General features: G+C 44.5%; 1 protein-coding gene across 24 annotated transcripts in view; it reads left to right on the top strand.

Moving 5' to 3' along the window:
* The window catches only part of DOCK9 (dedicator of cytokinesis 9), a 288486-nt gene that overhangs the window by 106876 nt on the left and 164794 nt on the right, over window positions 1-16816 (top strand). For 7 of the 24 annotated variants that reach the window (XM_027973749.3, XM_042255024.2, XM_060394650.1 and 4 more), the window contains exon 1: window positions 3960-4248. The exons of 15 other annotated variants lie outside the window; for them this stretch is intronic. In XM_027973749.3, the coding sequence (XP_027829550.2) occupies window positions 4123-4248 (126 nt within the window). In that variant the 5' untranslated portion in view covers window positions 3960-4122. Of the gene's footprint in view, window positions 1-3959; window positions 4249-6956; window positions 7325-16816 lie in introns of those variants that run through there. 2 more of the 24 variants (XM_060394652.1, XM_060394651.1) reach the window with 1 other exon arrangement.

Below are 16816 nucleotides of genomic sequence, written 5' to 3'. Positions count from 1 at the left end.
ATTGCATGTTAATAGATGTATGTGTTATTATAAGAGTTAAACTGGTTAATATGTGAAAGAACTTGAGGTTGCTAGTGTCTGAAGGTTGGTAAATATTTGTGGATTTGAATCCAGATGTCCAGCATATACCTTCCCTTTGAAATATTGTAAAGGAAAACTTGACCACATACTTCCTGTCCTTCTATGATGGCATTTCCTCTTGTGGCTGCTCTGACCAGATGTCGTTCTCTTGTCCTCAGACACCGATTTCATGAAGCCCTTAGAGAAACCACATCCTACTTGTTGGTTTAGGTTTAGATGCTCAGTGCTGTACCGTGTGACCCCTTGACAGGCAGACTTACTGATACTGCTGCTGCTGCTGCTAAGTTGCATCAGTCGTGTCCGACTCTGTGCGACCCCATAGACGGCAGCCCACCAGGCTCCCCCGTCCCTGGGATTCTCCAGGCAAGAACACTGGAGTGGGTTGCCATTTCCTTCTCCGTTACTGATACTAGTGTGTGTTACTGATACTAGTGTGTGTTAAATGAGCAGAATCAAACAAGGGCCTGTTACGTTGCCTGAGAAGTTAGGTAGCAGGAAACGCTGTGTGAATTTCGCTGCTGCATTTCCTGTGAACATGTTGGTCACCTTATCTAGACACTGATCAGTTCTCTTCTGTGTAAATTTCTCTGCGAGAAACTGGAAAAAATGTACTTGCTTTGTAGCTTGGTATGTTTTTCCTTTTGAGGATGTGAATTATGGAACTGATTATGTGTGCCTTTGTATCTTGACTACCTAGAAGCTTAGAACCAATTCATAGTTTCTTCCTTGATTACAAAAGAAATATAAAATTCACAGCTGAAGTTGTGAAAAGTAGAAAAATTTCAAGACGATGCCTGGATCATGGCAGAACACAAGGGGATCAAGACAACGATTGGAAGACAGTTGTCATAATCAAGCAGCAAAGAGGGAAGGGCAGTAGGTTTTAAATTGCTGAAGCACTTTGTAATGTGCTGTAGCAACGCTACTGGCAGGATTGTCATTTTTGACCACACAGCTGAAATCTTGAAGACTAAGGTTAATTTCTTCAGATTGGGACAGCAACGGCAACAATAATAGTTACCATTAAATGAGTACCTGCTATGTAACTGTGCTGTTTTTACACTTTTGCCTCTTCACTGAAATTATCTCAATTGGATTAAACCCAAATGTTGCCTTTGTCTTTAATTGCTGGTCAGTAGCTTTTACCTATTTGTGCTCTCTTGAATGAATGACTTCACTTTCATGCATTGGAGAAGGAGATGGCAACCCACTCCAGTATTCTTGCCTGGAGAATCCCAAGGATGGAGGAGCCTGGTAGGCTGCCATCTACAGGGTCGCACAGAGTCGGACACCACTGAATCGACCTAGCAGCAGCAGCAGCAGTTGGCATAGTTGCAATAGACAACTGATTCTGCATAGTATCATGCTGACGAGTGTGTCCGTTGCATCTATAATGCACTCTGTGACCTTCTGCACATAAAGCAACCACTCTGGCCACCAGTTTCCTCATCTGTAAAATGGGAATAATCATGTTTCCTGCTTCACAAGGTTGCTAAAGGACTTCCCAGTTGGCTCAGTGGTAAAGAATCTGCCTGCTAAGCAGGAGATTCTGGTTCAATCCCTAGGGTCTGGAAGATTCCCTGAAGAGGGAAATGGCAACCCACTCCAGTATTCTTGCCTGGAGAATTCCATGGAGAGAGGAGCCTGGTGGGCTGTAGTCCATGGGGTGGCAAAGAGTTGGATATAACTTAGCGACTAAAGAACAACAGCAACAACAAGGGTTGTTATAATGATTAAATAAATCGCCTGTGCAGATTTTGGGACACAGTGAGCACTTAACAGTGTTCATAAAGTAAATAACCTTTTAAGTTCCTTTTCATTGCTTACAGAATGTCAGGGTATTTTGACCCATTAAATAGGATAGCATTTCTCTCCTTAAAGTCTAGAACTTTTGGTGGCCTAATGATGATGGGAATTTGAGGAAGAATTGGGCTTTTTCAAACTCTTTGAGACATTTCAAAAAGGTTTTCAGTTGTTGGTTATGATGTGCTTTGAGCTTCCCTGGTGGCTCAAATGGTAATGAATCTGCCTGCAATGCAGGAGACCCAGGTTCGATCTCTGGGTAGGGAAGATCCCCTGGAGAAGGGAATGGCAACCCACTGCCAGTATTCTTGCCTGGAGAATTCCATGGACAGAGAAGCATGGTGGGCTACAGTCCCTGGGGTCAGAGTCAGACACAACTGAGTGACTTTCACGTCACACTAAACCATGTGCTTTACCAAGTTCAGCTTGTCTGTTTAGTGCTTATGGCTTGCCTCCTCTAATTTAGAGAACATCTGTAAGTTTTGATTTAACCATTATTTCAAATCTGTATTTATGTAACTGAGGCTTTTTTTTTCCCCTATCCTCTTGTAACCTTACAAAGAGAGATTTTAAAAATTCACAGATTGTATTTATTTTGGAACACAGATATGGTGAGTTTATATTACGCTAAAAGATTACCCAAGATTGAGAAATTGAGTAGTTTAAAAAAATTATTATAGAAACTACTTTTTTTTTTTTAATGGATTCATTGAACCTTTGTGACTCATTACCCAATGCTATCCACACTGAGAAAGATTCCTGAAATTTGGGTGGCAGAGACTGGGGCGACCTTCGCAGGCCCTGGTGAGAGGATGAACGTGCAGACATAGGGTGCCATCTGGGCTCCCCTGCTGCCCACTGGGGACCCTGCCGGCCTTAGTCACTTGGCTGGGACGAGGAGACTTGTGCCTGTATCTTATACAGCAGCTTCTGTATTTTCCTGGGTATAGGTACCTGTATACCTCATGGCATCTACTGTTGTTAGTGATACCTTGTTCCATCCCTTGTTTACACGTTACTACTACTACTGCTATTATTTACTGTTACTAAATTCTCCCCAGTCTCAATGAAATAAGCAGAATAACTAATTGGAAGAAGCTCTACAGCATTCCAGAAAGTACTGGTAAATACTTGATCCCATCTTATGCTCATTTTCGCATGTAGTTTATTAATAAATCTGTTAACGCTTTTGGTTTTTCCTGAGATGATTTTAAAACAATCTAAAAATTACTCCACTATTAATGCAAGGAAATGATGAAAACACCAGGCCTTTGGGGAGACACGTTAAGTGCTGTCGCCGCTGAACCATGGGATGGTGACCTAGCCACTTTCCTTGCTTCTGTGTAAATCCCTGTTAACTGTATGACTCTGTCCTTTACGATGTCTATTCATCTTGCCTTCTCAGCTTGTTCTGACACTCCTGGAAGGTGGATACCCTCTCCTCTGCCTTACCTTTTCACCACGATCCTCTCAGTACCTAGTACCAGACTCATTACCAGGTGGTACCCACACAGCCGTTGACGGATCTAAGGTGATATTCTGTTTAATAAAAGCATTTACTGTGATATATGGAATCTCATGAAAATGTGTGATGACCCCACCTTTTGTCTACTATAAAACAGTAGATAAATTAAGTTTGCCATGCCAGGGGCTGTCATGCAGGGAGAAAGTCTCCCCTTCTGCCTGCCTGTGTGGGGTACTGGCCACAGGAATCCCTCCTGGTTGCCCCTCCCTGCTTTGATCATCAGCCAAGCATTTGGTGTTTAGCTGTAACATGAAGGAGAGCCTCCTGAAACTGTAAGAATCTGAGAACAGCCCGATGACCTGGCTTCTCTTCAGCTCCCGATGTGGAGCAGTTACGAAGGAGTCTCACAGTTCCTGTTTTGCTTTTCCACACCGCACTGTTTTGATTGGGGTCGATGCAGCCGCGTGGAGCAGGCACGATGAGGCTGGTCTTCATGGGAGAGGCGGTGCACTGTGCATTGTACAGTTCGGGGTTTGTTTTCCTCTGGCCGGACGAGTGGGAACCTCCCATTTTCCGAGCAGTAGTAACACCCCTGGAGGCTGGCCCTCCCACCCTGGCGGGCTCTGCAGACCCAGCCGGCAGGGCTGACCACTTGTGCCTGGGAAGGCAGCTTCCTTTCTGTCCTCTGGCCCCTGGCATGCGTGTGCCTCGCACGACCAAGGACTCGCAGCTGTCTCAGTTGCAGACTCTGTGACTTGCGTTCTCACCCGAGGATGCAGGCTGATAAATGCAGGACAAGTAGCCGAAGTGTCAAAAAGGAGCTGGTGATCGAGTCCCCGCTGCGGTGCAAGGATGCAGCCCAGGGCGAGGTGGAAGCAGAGAGCCCGGGGCCCGTGCTGGTAAGAGAGGCCGGTCCCTGGGGCTTCTGCTGTCTCCTCCACACAGCGCTTTCATCGCCTGTGCATGCTTCGTGCCTTCTGGCCCTTCGGTTTGATTCTAAACTTGCCTGTCTCCAGCGAGCTCTCTTCTCTGTCTCCTCCTTTAGATTTGACTTGGGTTCTGCTTTGATTCTTCTTTCGGAGGAAAGATAGGTTGAAGTCTTGTGGGTGAATGTGGTTTCCAAGAGGCTTCTTTGTATACACAACAACTGCATATTGCTCAAAATTGTCTCACCTCGCTGCACTGTTGCCACATGTAAACCTGGGAGGCGCACTGTAATTGCCTTTTATAGGATTGAAAAAGATGCCCTTTGCAGAATTAAAACTTGTTCACATTATGTGTTTGTGAAAATTAGGATGGTAATGTGGGGGTGTGGTTTAAGGAACCTAGCTGCTGAACTTATTGTCCTCACCCCTTTTAAGAAGATTGCCTTGAATTGAACAAAGTAAGAAATAACCTGTGCTTAGAAACTAGTTGCTAGAAAAGTTTCTATTCTTAACATTAGCTAAACTTAGAGCAGTCTGGATAAATTCAAGAGCCTCGGTGGACTTTGTAAGGGCAGAATGTGAAAAATGGTTTTGTTGTTAGCATCAATGAGTAGGTTGTGCTTCTCTCTCGGAATTTCTTCAGTACAATAAAGGCACATAACTTTTAAAGCAAACTGCAGAAAGCCATCAACATGCACATTGGAGGGGACAATTAAGCCTTTCAAATGATCTGTTAAAGGGATTGTTACGCTCATACTTAGCAATTTTACATAGTGATTTTTTTTTAAACATCAAGGTTCATTTGCTGTTATAAAGTGTTGGGTTAATTAACTTATTTTTCAGTTAATGTTTTTGAGACTCTAAACCTAAACTTCTCTATAATGGATTTGACTTGAATTAAATCGCCTTTGATCTGTGAGACAGCCATATATTGTACTGCTTTCAAAATTATGTTGCTAATCCAGAACTGAGAAAGTAAAGTGTAAGGGGCTTTTTGGATGTAGGTTTTCATCTGAGAGATTTCGGCCCCCCTACCCCCAACATTGTTTAAAGATGTTTTTCGTTATCTTGGATTCCTTTCTGCTAGCACAATAGTTCATTTATCCATTGAGAAGCATGAGCTGCTTACATGCAGTAATAGATTAAACCGTTTAAAGCTCCCAGCTCATGTCGCTTGTGATTTCTTGGAGGAAGTTGTGTGGTTTGGGTTCCCTTGTGAATATTCTTAAAAATCTTTTGTCAGTGATTCTCCAGATGTGTAGAAATATTTGTCCAGAAGATTAAATACACTGTAGAAAGATGCGCTGTGATTTTTTTTTTTTTGAATCACCCTAGTGACTTCTAAAAAATTTGTTTCTCTTTCTTGTGCTCAAAAAAAAAAAAGAAAGAAAGAAAGAAAGAAATTCAGCCACTCAAGTCCCAGTTATTTGTCTAGGTCGAATCTCATCCCGGGCAGTTCCAGGGGGAGTTTGTTTTCCGCTGTAATGGATAAGGCTGGGCCGGCTGCAGCCGCACCTGGTGGGTGTGCTCGTGGGGGACCCAGAAGCTCCTGGGAGTGTGGGAAGCTCTGGCTTATACACCTGCGGAGAGGTGTGAGGGGGACGGGGAGGCAGCAGTGATACGAGAAGGAACGAGTTCTTGTCTGATAGTGTTTCTCTCTTGCATTGTGGTGAACAAGATAAAAAGAACTACCACAGATAAGAGAAGCAAGGATACTTAAGCAGAGCTTCTGCCCAAGGCAGATCTCCTTACTTGTGATTCTCGCTGCCCTTGACAAATGAGCTGCTAGGAGTGCAGCTTTTCTCCAAGACGAGTTTTTAAGAGTTATGCAGCGCAACCTCAAGATCTGTGTGTTTTGGCACCATTCATTATTATTATGTTAGTAGCTTGCTTGCTTGTTGAGAATCCCCAAATATGTAATGTTTAAATGTAAGTAACTTACTTTATTCAAGAGGTAGAATCTTGAAATCAAGTTTCACCAGTTTTAGTTATGTACACAATCAGTCCTTGGGGAAAATATGACATAGTTTAGAAAGCCAAAAAATAATGCATATAATTAGAAATAGGGATAGTATAAAATAGGGAAATGTAAGGTGTCCTTACCTTTGATTTCCTAAAGTGCCCACAGTTAATTACTTGGTAAATAACTTTCTCCAATGCATGTGAAAATATAACTTATTGTATGTCTTTGGAAAATGTATGCTACTATAAACTTCTGCATTAATTTCCTCCCAGAACATATCAAGAACATCTTTCTTTGTCACCATGTATAGATATATGCCATTATTTTTAATGGCTGTACCATAATTTGATTCAGTTTGTTTCCAATTTTTGCCACTAGTACAGTGTGCAATCTTTGAGAAATGACTCTGTGGCCAGTGAGTGACTAACAGTGAATGTACTGGTAAATGTATCTGAAAGCATTTATGCTAGTGATAAGAAGCCCTTTTCCTGTAAAACTTCTATCAGAAGTTAATGCCTCTTTCGCCTCTACCAGGGCAACAGTGACGTCTCCCTTAGCCGTGGCTGCTTGTTCCGTGCTGGGTAGAGTCAGTGTTTCTATTATAAGAGAAGTGTGTGTTCAGAGGCTGTAAGGTTCAACTTACAGGCATCTACGCAGGTGGGTCTTGGCCCTTCATTGTGACAGTAGCTGGGGAGGAAGTGCATGGTGAAATTTCCCCATTCCTCTCCAGGCTTACTGCCAATCCCATGGAAAAATGACTCTGTGGGCTTTGAGTGACTAACAGGGGAACAATCAGGATACTCTTGATGTCTACACGTTAGTTACCCCACTGACATTTGAATACCTATTTTTGCTCCCCAAACTCTAATGCAATTCCTGGAAATAATTTATTCTAATTGTTACGGCTTAACAATTTAAAGGAAAAGGGTGTGGCTTCAGAGACTCGGGACTGGCTGGGGCCTACGTCCTGGTGGTGCCCTTGCATTGCACACTTTCAAGAGGCAAGTGAGGACCGCAGCTCAGGTCTTACTTGGGGAATTCTGAAGGTTGAAAGATGTGAAGATGGAGAGAGTTGCATTTTCACAGGTTAGGTATACTTGTTAGGTATTTTTAAAGCAGTATCCTTTTTGAAACATCTGTTTCGTTTTTGATATTTTCCTTTTTAAAGAAATACTTATAATTTATTTGTGCGTTTGTTTATTGGCTGTGCGGCATGCGGAATCTTAGTTCCCAAACCAGGGGTTGAACCTGTGCCCTCTGCAGTGGAAGTGCAGAGTCCTAACCACTGGAGGGCCAGGGAATCCCCAGTTTTTGATATTTTTCTGGGATCTTCAAGTGTTCAACACTGAATCTGAGTTCTTATTTAACTATTTTAAAGAAAAAGTGATTAGCTAAATGACCATATGAGAAGGCAGCATGTGTAGAAAGAAATAGGATACTGGGCTTCTTATTAAGTCACTGTATTACCTGGGGAAGCCTTTTCTCCCATAAGTTCTATTTACTCTAGAACTAGCAGAAGGGAATTAAGATACAAACCCTGAAGAATAAGCTTATGGGTAATGTTCATGTTGTTGTTAATATCCTCCAAGACTTTAGCATATTGTGATTGAGTTAATTAATTTATATTTGTAAAGCCCTCTGCCCTCCATGTTTTTCAACATCCTTATAGACATCTTTAGAAATAATTAATTAATGATATTACATTGATATTATTTGGTAGGTAGTTGTTTGTTTGTTTGTTTTTTTTAAATACTGAGTGGTGAAGGAAGGAAATTCCTGCAAGCTCTGTGTAATGACATATTCCCAGGTGACCAAAAAAAAAAAAAAAAAAAAAAAACCAGGACATTTTCCTTATTCAGAGCTACCAGCCTTCACTGTGCTCCTCGGTTTCCCCTTCACTGTGTCTTTATTTATTCAGCCACTTTTTTAAGAACTGAGATTTGCAAACGTACTGGGTAGTGCACTGGGGATACAGAGGTGAGTGAGACACACTTCTGTCCAAGCAGCACTGCGTGGGTAATGAGGGGCTTCTTTCCTCAGAAATGCTGTTCCCCTGGTATATTTTTGGGCTCAGCAAGTGTCGGTCTCACCCATCCTTTTCCACTCAGGCAGACAATGCTTAAATCATCTTCATCATCAGCTCCAGCAAAGATGCGTTCTATGTTTTTAGCACCTAAAGCAGGCGTAGCCCTGCTTTACTGAGGGCAGAGGGACCTGATCGTTTGTGTGAACAGTGTGTGTGAAGGAGGCCCCGCTGTGGCACGTGTTCTTTGGGGGCAGTTGCTGGGAGGAATCTTTGGCAAGTGGATGCTTCTCTCACCCTGGAGAGGCGGCTTCCACAGTTCATGTCACTGTGTCCTTGTAGCCCCAGGCCTCTCCCACCTTCTAGGAGGCTTGTCAGTAACATGGAGGCAGAGTGGCTAGTCACTGTTTTTTGTTTTTGTTTTTTGTAAATGCTGGTTTTTTGTTTTTTTTTTTTTTTTTATTTTTTAAATTTAATATCTTTAATTCTTACATGCGTTCCCAAACATGAACCCCCCTCCCACCTCCCTCCCATAACATCTCTCTGGGTCATCCCCATGCACCAGCCCCTAGCATGCTGCATCCTGCGTCAGACATAGACTGGCGATTCAATTCTTACATGATAGTATACATGTTAGAATGTCATTCTCCCAAATCATCCCACCCTCTCCCTCTCCCTCTGAGTCCAAAGGTCCGTTATACACATCTGTGTCTCTTTCCCTGTCTTGCATACAGGGTCGTCATTGCCATCTTCCTAAATTCCATATATATGTGTTAGTATACTGTATTGGTGTTTTTCTTTCTGGCTTACTTCACTCTGTATAATCGGCTCCAGTTTCATCCATCTCATCAGAACTGATTCAAATGAATTCTTTTTTACGGCTGGTCACTGTTTTTTATAACAAGGTACTGGCAGTTGCACTGTGGTTTTTTTTTTTTTTTTATGTAAAAAACAAAAATAGAAAATATTTATATAGTATCTTCCTTTGTGCCAGAAACTGTTTTAAACCTATTAAATATGTTATGTCAATTCATCCTCCAAGAGGCAGTTACTATTATTATTAGTCTTTTTTACAGATGAGGAGGCTGAGCCCAGAGAGGTAACCTACAAAAAATTGTACTTTTAGGAAGTGACAGAGCCAGCTTTAAGGTGCCAGTCAGGTTATCCAGAACCCATACCTGAACACATAAGTATGATTCATTACCAAAACCCAATGTATTCCTTATGCTTGAAGTTGGTATTATAAAGAAAAAAGAGAAGTTCAAAACCCCCTGCCCTTAAGAAATTTAAAGCTAGTGAGAGAAAGGCCAGTTTCTAAGTGGCAAAACAGCAGCAGATGAACAGCACAGACGAAGAGGAGAATGGTCATGGTGAAAGGAGCTGGAAACGTGAACGGGATGGAGTTGGGGGTCACATCACTCTTCTTTTGGGTCACGTTTTTATCATCCTCCCAGAAAATTATACAGGAGCATAGATAGATTGGTAGAATATCTGAGAATCTGGAGATATCTTATTTTCTTCCCTAGATTTCTTTCTTTTTTTTTTTTTAATTGACTTACAGCACAATCCAGGAAAACCCTGAAATGTTTATTTCCTAATCAGTGAAAGAGGCACCACAGTCCCCATGGTGTTTATAGGAGGCTGCCATTTGCTCAGTGTTCCCTAGCCTTTGATAGGTGGTGGCCAAACACGAGACAGCAGAGCTGTGTCACTGCCAGTGAGTGATGTGGCTGGTCCCAAGAAGACCATTTGGAGACCAGCTTCAGATCTGGTCAGGGATCTGCCTTTCAATCTCTGCAGGTGACCAGCCTTCCCTCCCTCCCATACCAGCCCTACCCTGGCTTCAGCACTTTTCTCGTCTGTAAAATGAGAAAGTGAAAGTGAAAGCTGCTCAGTCATGTCTGACTCTTTGCGACCCCATGGACTATATAGTCCATGGAATTCTCCAGGCCAGAATACTGGAGTGGGTAGCCTTTCACTTCTCCAGGGGACTTCCCAACCCAGGGATCGAACCCAGGGCACTCACATTGTGGGTGGATTCTTTACCAGCTGAGCCACAAGGGAAACCCAATGAGAAGAAAGATGAAAAATGAGAAGAAAAATGAAAAAAAAAAAAAAAGAAGAAGAAGAAGTAAAATGAGAAGTGTGTAGTAAATAACCTCAAAGTTTCCATCTGGCAATAAAAGCCGATGTTTCAGGGTCATTCACTTTGGCCCACAGTATGCTGTGATGGGGTCACATCAGGACCTGGGGGTTTGTTTAAGGTTCTGAGCTCAGTTTATTCAGAATTGTCTGGGTTTTGAGTTGGTGGAGCTATAAAACAGGAGATACTAGATTTCAACCCAATGTAATGAATAAGACAAGTGCAGTGGGTTGGCAAACCTGGAAATAAATAGAAGTGGTATGTCTGTAAGTCATTCAGTTGTGTCTGACTCTTTGCAACCCCATGGACTATAGCCTGCCAGGCTCCTCTGTGCATGGGATTCTAGACAGACAAGAATACCAGTGTGGGTTGCCATGCCTTCCTCCAGGGGACCTTCCTGACCCAGGGATTGAACCCAGTCCCACATTGCAGGCAGATTCTTTACCATCTGAGCCACCAGGGAAGCAAATAGAAGTGGTAGCAGGGAATAATGTACAGGAACGGCAAGAAGATCTGGCTTGAGCCTGCAGATGAGATGACTGAGTATAATTTTAGAAGAAAGAAGGCTTGGAAATTATAGTTTATCCTCAACTTTCCAGAAGTTGGAAATATCCCTGTAATGTGATACAGCCTATCCTAAGTTTCTCTTCTAGTGTCGTTTGAAGGTTGAGAAGTTTTTAGTGCTCGCCTTCCAGACAAGCGGACGTGCCACTTCCCAGCAGGGCTAGGGGAGGAGCCGGTCCGGAGGTCTGTTTCGGGGTCTCCTTGCTGTGGAGCATCGGTGCCACTACTAAGGCAGAAGTGGGGGGTGCCAAGGGCCTGCCCTTGCAGTCAGAAGTCCTGGGCCCTATGTCTTCTAAACACTTGATTTTTCTACGCCGAGATTCTTTCTGCCGGATGGAGATAGTCTCGATGGCTGTCCTCCAGCCCCTTGTCTCTGAAAGGCTGTCTGGGCTGCTCTGGTCAACTTAACCACATTCACTCTCTCCTTACTTTGAGCCATGCCCTATTATGCCACCAGGCCAGTTGCCCCACAGTGCAGATAACGGCCGCTCATTTCCTGCTTAAACCCCTTTGCTAACTTGTCTTTGCAGAGAAGGCAAAGCACGCCTTACCTGAGCCTCAGAGGCTGGGGCTGACGTTGCTTGCAGGTCTCTCTTGTCTGCTGCACTTCCCAAAATGCGTCCTGACCCCGGCCCTCTAGTCTTTGCCCAGGGTGCTTTCACACATGGGCACAGCGCTGCTTCCTGCCTGGCAAGGCTTCACTGCCCAAAAAAGCCTGTACTCTCTCCCCACATCTTCCTGAGGACTGTGTGCTCCATGGCTCACCATGAGTCATTATTCTAGCGTGTTAGGTCATCATGCTTCTCTGCTGTGTTGTGCTGAGGTTTGTACAGTCTCCCTCTCTAGTGAGGGGCGGGGTATATACCCCATAGGAACCTGGGTTTGTTTGTTTTTTTTATAGTCCATCTCTGACGTAATGTCAAAGCCCCCCCCCCCCCCCCCCACATTTTCTTTCCTTCTGGCATGGCCCTTGTCACCTTTGCAGGATGCAAGGGAGGGGTTCCCAAAAGGGCTTTTAGGGGAGACTGGACCTGAGGGTCTCTCTCCCTCTTCTTTCTTCCCTCTTTCACCTCCATCGGTTTTGCCACCAATATTCAAACATGCTGAAATGCCAGAACAAGTGAAATGGGGTGCCCTAGAGGAGCCTGCTTGACTAAATGCGATGTGGGTATTGTGCCCCCAAACTCTCCTGTGCTTCTGTTGTTTTTCATCTAAAGTAAAATGTTGGCTTACATTTTGTGACTTAAGGACACAAATGCAAACACAGGTGACCAGGGTCCAAACCTGTCTCTCTCTCTTCCTCTCAGCCAGCACCCATCGTTTCTGTATCAGTTCTGCTGCTTCTCATTAGCCACCGAAACTGTAACATCACCGTCTCTGATTCTTGTAGGACAGTTGGGAAAACTCATTGTGTGACCCTATTACCAGAATCCCAGTAAATTGATTATATGTGGAAAGGGTCGTGGAGACCCACAAGATGTAGGGCCAAGAAGACAGTTAAGTGGGACCTGTCAGCAACACTGAACAATCCAGTTCACCTGCTTTAACTTTGTCACAACTTAACCTGACTGTTTTGTCTCCAATGTGGGTAGTTTTCCCAAAATTTATATCATCTCCCTAAGTGAAAATTTCAAGAAGTTTTCTGTTCCTTGTTCTGCCCTGAAGTGTTAAAAATTATCTGTAAAACAAAAAGTATATTTCATACAGTCTCTCCAGGCAAGAATACTGGAGCGGGTTGCCATGCCCTCCTCCAGGGGATCTTCCCGACCCAGGGATCGAACCCAGGTCTCCCGCATTGCAGGCAGATTTCTAACCGTCTGAGCCGCCAGGGAAGCCCCAGTGGGACTATAGCATGAGGCACATATGTAATTCTATATTTTCTTGTATCCAAATTACAGTGAAGTAAATATGTATAATTAATTTTAGGAATACAGTTTTTTAACCCAGTATTTCCAAAAGTAGTATCCTTTCAGCATTTAATCCTTATAAAATATCAAGACATTATACATTCTTTTATTCATATGACGTCTTTGAAACTGGCTGTCTATTTTACATCTGTAGCACATCTAAATTCAAGATGGTCACATGTAGCTAGAAGCCACTGTCCCGAACAGTGCAGGTCTGTAACCATACACCCTCCAGAGCTTCAACACCTCCAATCGGGAAAGTTGTAGGTTTTTTTGTGGGAGTGAGTCATATTTGTGAATCTGGGTTAGGGAGGAAACGCATGATTTAAGTTCAAGTTTAAGGTTGGGTTCTTGCCACAATCATGTCCTTGAAGTATTTGGAAATAATGTGAATGAGCTTTTACCTCAGTTCAGTTCAGTCGCTCAGTCGTGTCCGATTGTTTGCGACCCCATGAATCGCAGCACGCCAGGCCTCCCTGTCCATCATCATCTCCCGGAGTTCACTCAGACTCACGTCCATCGAGTCAGTGATGCCATCCAGCCATCTCATCCTCTGTCGTCCCCTTTTCCTCCTGCCCCCAATCCCTCCCAGGATCAGAGTCTTTTCCAATGAGTCAACTCTTACCATGAAGAAGGAGTTTTTACCTAGTGGCATTAAAACCTCATGTTTTAATGAGGTTTTAATCTGTGAGACCTTAGTTGATTCGTGGAACCCCTCTGAGGTTCGGTTTCCCCATCTAGGAAAAGGTGGTGTTGCAACCCTAAGAGTTTCGGGGCAGGTTTAGAGAGAGAATTTATGTGTGATCCAGCAAAGGCTTGTTTATGCTCTAGGGACTAAAATTCTCTGTATCTGAGTGAGCTTAACTACGTATGATCCCCATGACCAGTGCTCTGAACCACGCACTGTATATTGAAACCCTTCGGTGACCTTGTGATAAAGATAAGAAGAAAGTGGTGTTTTTCAGTGCTCTGTACCATGCACTGTATATTGAAACCCTTCAGTGACCCTGTGATGAAGATAAGAGAAAGTGGTATTTTTCCCATTTTCAAATGTGAATATGGAGATTGAGTAATTTGTCCCAACGCCACATAGTCAACAAGCAGTCGAGCCAGGATTTTTAAAAAGCACTTTGTAATGTGAGTTTCTGGAACATACATGAAGGTAGACAGACGAGGAGAGTGGTTTTGTGACTTGGGTGGCATCGCCGGCACCCGCATTGCCTGGCCCCGCCCCCAGAATTTCTGATTTGGTGGCTCTGGGGGGAATGTGCATTTCCAGCAAGTTCCCAGCAGCTCTGGTACCGCTGGCCTGGGGCCATACTTTGAGAAACACTGGACTGATATGATGAACCCCCATCCACCCATCACCACCTTCAACAATAGCAGTTATTTTAGGGATCAAGACTTTAATCCTGACACCCCATTCCTGCCCTTGCTGGTGTCCGAACTGCCTTCCTGGTGATGACGTGCTCAGAAACTCCTGTGACCCAGAACTGTGTTCTGAATATTCCATTCCCCACCCCACTTCCCCCCAGTGTTCACAGATAAGTAGTTTAAAGTAAGTTGTTTTGAAATCTGACTAAATCTGGTTTTTAGAGCCTTTCAGCTTAATTACTTGACCTCTTCATTTCAGGGTTTCAAAAATAGCTTTTATTGACATAGGAAGAGTGAAGAATTTCAGTCCATAATGCTAAAAGTGGGAGGGAAATTATTGACAGGAACAGAGTCTGTGGTGCAGATTGAAGCTAAACTTTAGGCATCTACCGTGGTGTGTGTCTTTCTCTTTTGCCTTCATCGTTGCTTTTCACATGTGAAAAAACGGCAGGAGAATCAGCAGCTGGCGTGGTGTGTGCGAGAGACGCATACAGAGGCGTCCCTTGGGCTCTCCGCCTGTTCGCTGTCTCCTCCCTTCCTTCCCTGCCTCTCTGGCTCGTGCCCTGCCTCAGGGCAGAAAGAAGACACTTGAGGTGCAGTCTGCACAGGCGGCACTCAGCTCCACTCAGGATTCTCAGGGGCACAGGGCGTGGAGGAGGCCCGCCTAAACCCCTGGCCCTCTGTGGCCCTGCCATTGAGCACAGCTGACTGCATGCAAGCAGTTATGTGGGCTTTTGTTAATTAGTATTATTAGCTTCATTATTACCTCCATTGCCATTCCATTTTCTAGACGCCATTGATTGAACAGTTTTTCAGAGTCTCTAATTCTGTTCACTTTAGTAATAGGATAATAACTTTTGGAAAACCACACTGGTTTATAAAAGTGACAAATACAAAACGCAGGCGCTTTTCCTTCCGTCCGACTGATTGATTTTGCATGTCCAAGTACTGCTCACACTGACATGGTGATTCAATATCTCAGTGACAAGCTCTCTCATTTTAGTGCTCATTTCAGCACTGTGTAAAAAAAGGAATTCAGCATCTTATCAGTGTTTGTAATATAAAAAAGCAGTATTCACAAGTGTGTCATTCTTGGTATTTGTCTCTTCTGAGGATAGCACCACATTTCAGCGTGAGAAACATATTTAGATGTCTGCAAGTTTGGTGTTCATTACAGGTCCTTCTGAACATTCTCCAGTTCACCAGCTGTTGTGGTTTCATGCTGAGGTTTGAGCTTTCTTCTCAGTCCACGCTAAGATAGGCCTCCCCTTTCCTCCCCCTTTCCTCCAGCGAGCACGCAAAAAATTGAAATATACAGGCTGCAAGGAGGAGTGGGGACCAAGGAAGAGTGTGGTCCATGGGGTCAGGAGACCCCGGACACCAGCCCAGCTTTGCCAGCAGTTCCGCCTGGGACCTCAGGACAGTCACACAGCTCCTGCCCATGCTCCCAAGTGTCCCTGTCTGTGAGACGGGAGGGTTGGACCAGACAAATCTCAGGTTCTGATGTTTGCACGGTCGCAGCTCTGATCTTACCGAACCTCCTGCTTGTTTTAAACATGCCCGATTCTGAACAGCTGCTGAGGCCTTTGTTCCGGCACACATTGTTAGCAGTCTGCAGGAGAACGTGTACTGCTGGAGGAGAAGGTGATCAGATGTTGGTTGTCAGGGTCTCCGGAGTCCCAGTGTTCTGGGTTAAGGGAAGAAGACCGCGTGTATTACAAGGAGATTGGAGGCCATTTTCCACGGCTGGAGGACGTACGCACCTTGTTTTATGTCCCTCGGTCTCTTTGCTCCTTCACTGGTTTGCTGGCTTCCTTAGGGCCCTTCTCAACATGGCCTGCCTGCACTGTAGACTCATCCTTTACCACAGGCTGTAATCCAGGGGTGGCTTGGAGACATGTGAGCTAATCATTGGGACGACCTCAAACAGATGCTATTCAGAGAGTCGCTTATGTTAGAGGAGGATCAAGGGCTGCCTGGGGCATTGGTGGAGTGGGTCCCCTTGTGCAGAGCTCTATGCCTCAGCCTCCAGTGTTCCTACCCATTCAAAGAAACTGAGGCCCTGCGGGTAACTATTGCTTCCTAAGTGTATCCGTCCAAGAGCCCATTGCTGATTTCAGGTGGCTTGTTCATTCATGCTTTGCAGCCACATCCAATACCGTTTCAGAAAGGAGTTCTTATAAACACAGTTTTCTGCATCACACTGGGTTCCAGTGACGCTATCACACCCTACAGGAGGTGCTCTGAGCCCTTGGCCTGTGGGGGCCCGTGCCCTCTGTGAGCTCTGCCTGGCTATCCTGAACTGCCCGCTGCTTCCTGAACTCAGGGCTTCCCTCACAGCTCAGTCGCTGAAGAATCCTCCTGCAATGCAGGAGATCCCGGTTCGATTCCTGGGTCAAGAAGATCCTCTGGAGAAGGGATAGGCTACCCTCTCCAGTATTCTTAGGCTTCTTTTGTGGCCCAACTGGTAAAGAATCTGCTTGCAACGCAGGAGACCTGGGTTCCATCCCTGGGTTGGGAAGATGCCCTGGAGAAGGGAAAGCCTACCCACTCCAGTATTCTGGCCT

The sequence above is a fragment of the Ovis aries genome, chromosome 10, assembly GCF_016772045.2.
Source record: "Ovis aries strain OAR_USU_Benz2616 breed Rambouillet chromosome 10, ARS-UI_Ramb_v3.0, whole genome shotgun sequence".
NCBI classification, from domain to species: Eukaryota; Metazoa; Chordata; class Mammalia; order Artiodactyla; family Bovidae; genus Ovis; species Ovis aries.
Note: the sequence above shows the minus strand (reverse complement) of the source record. Positions and strands in the feature narration are given on the sequence as shown.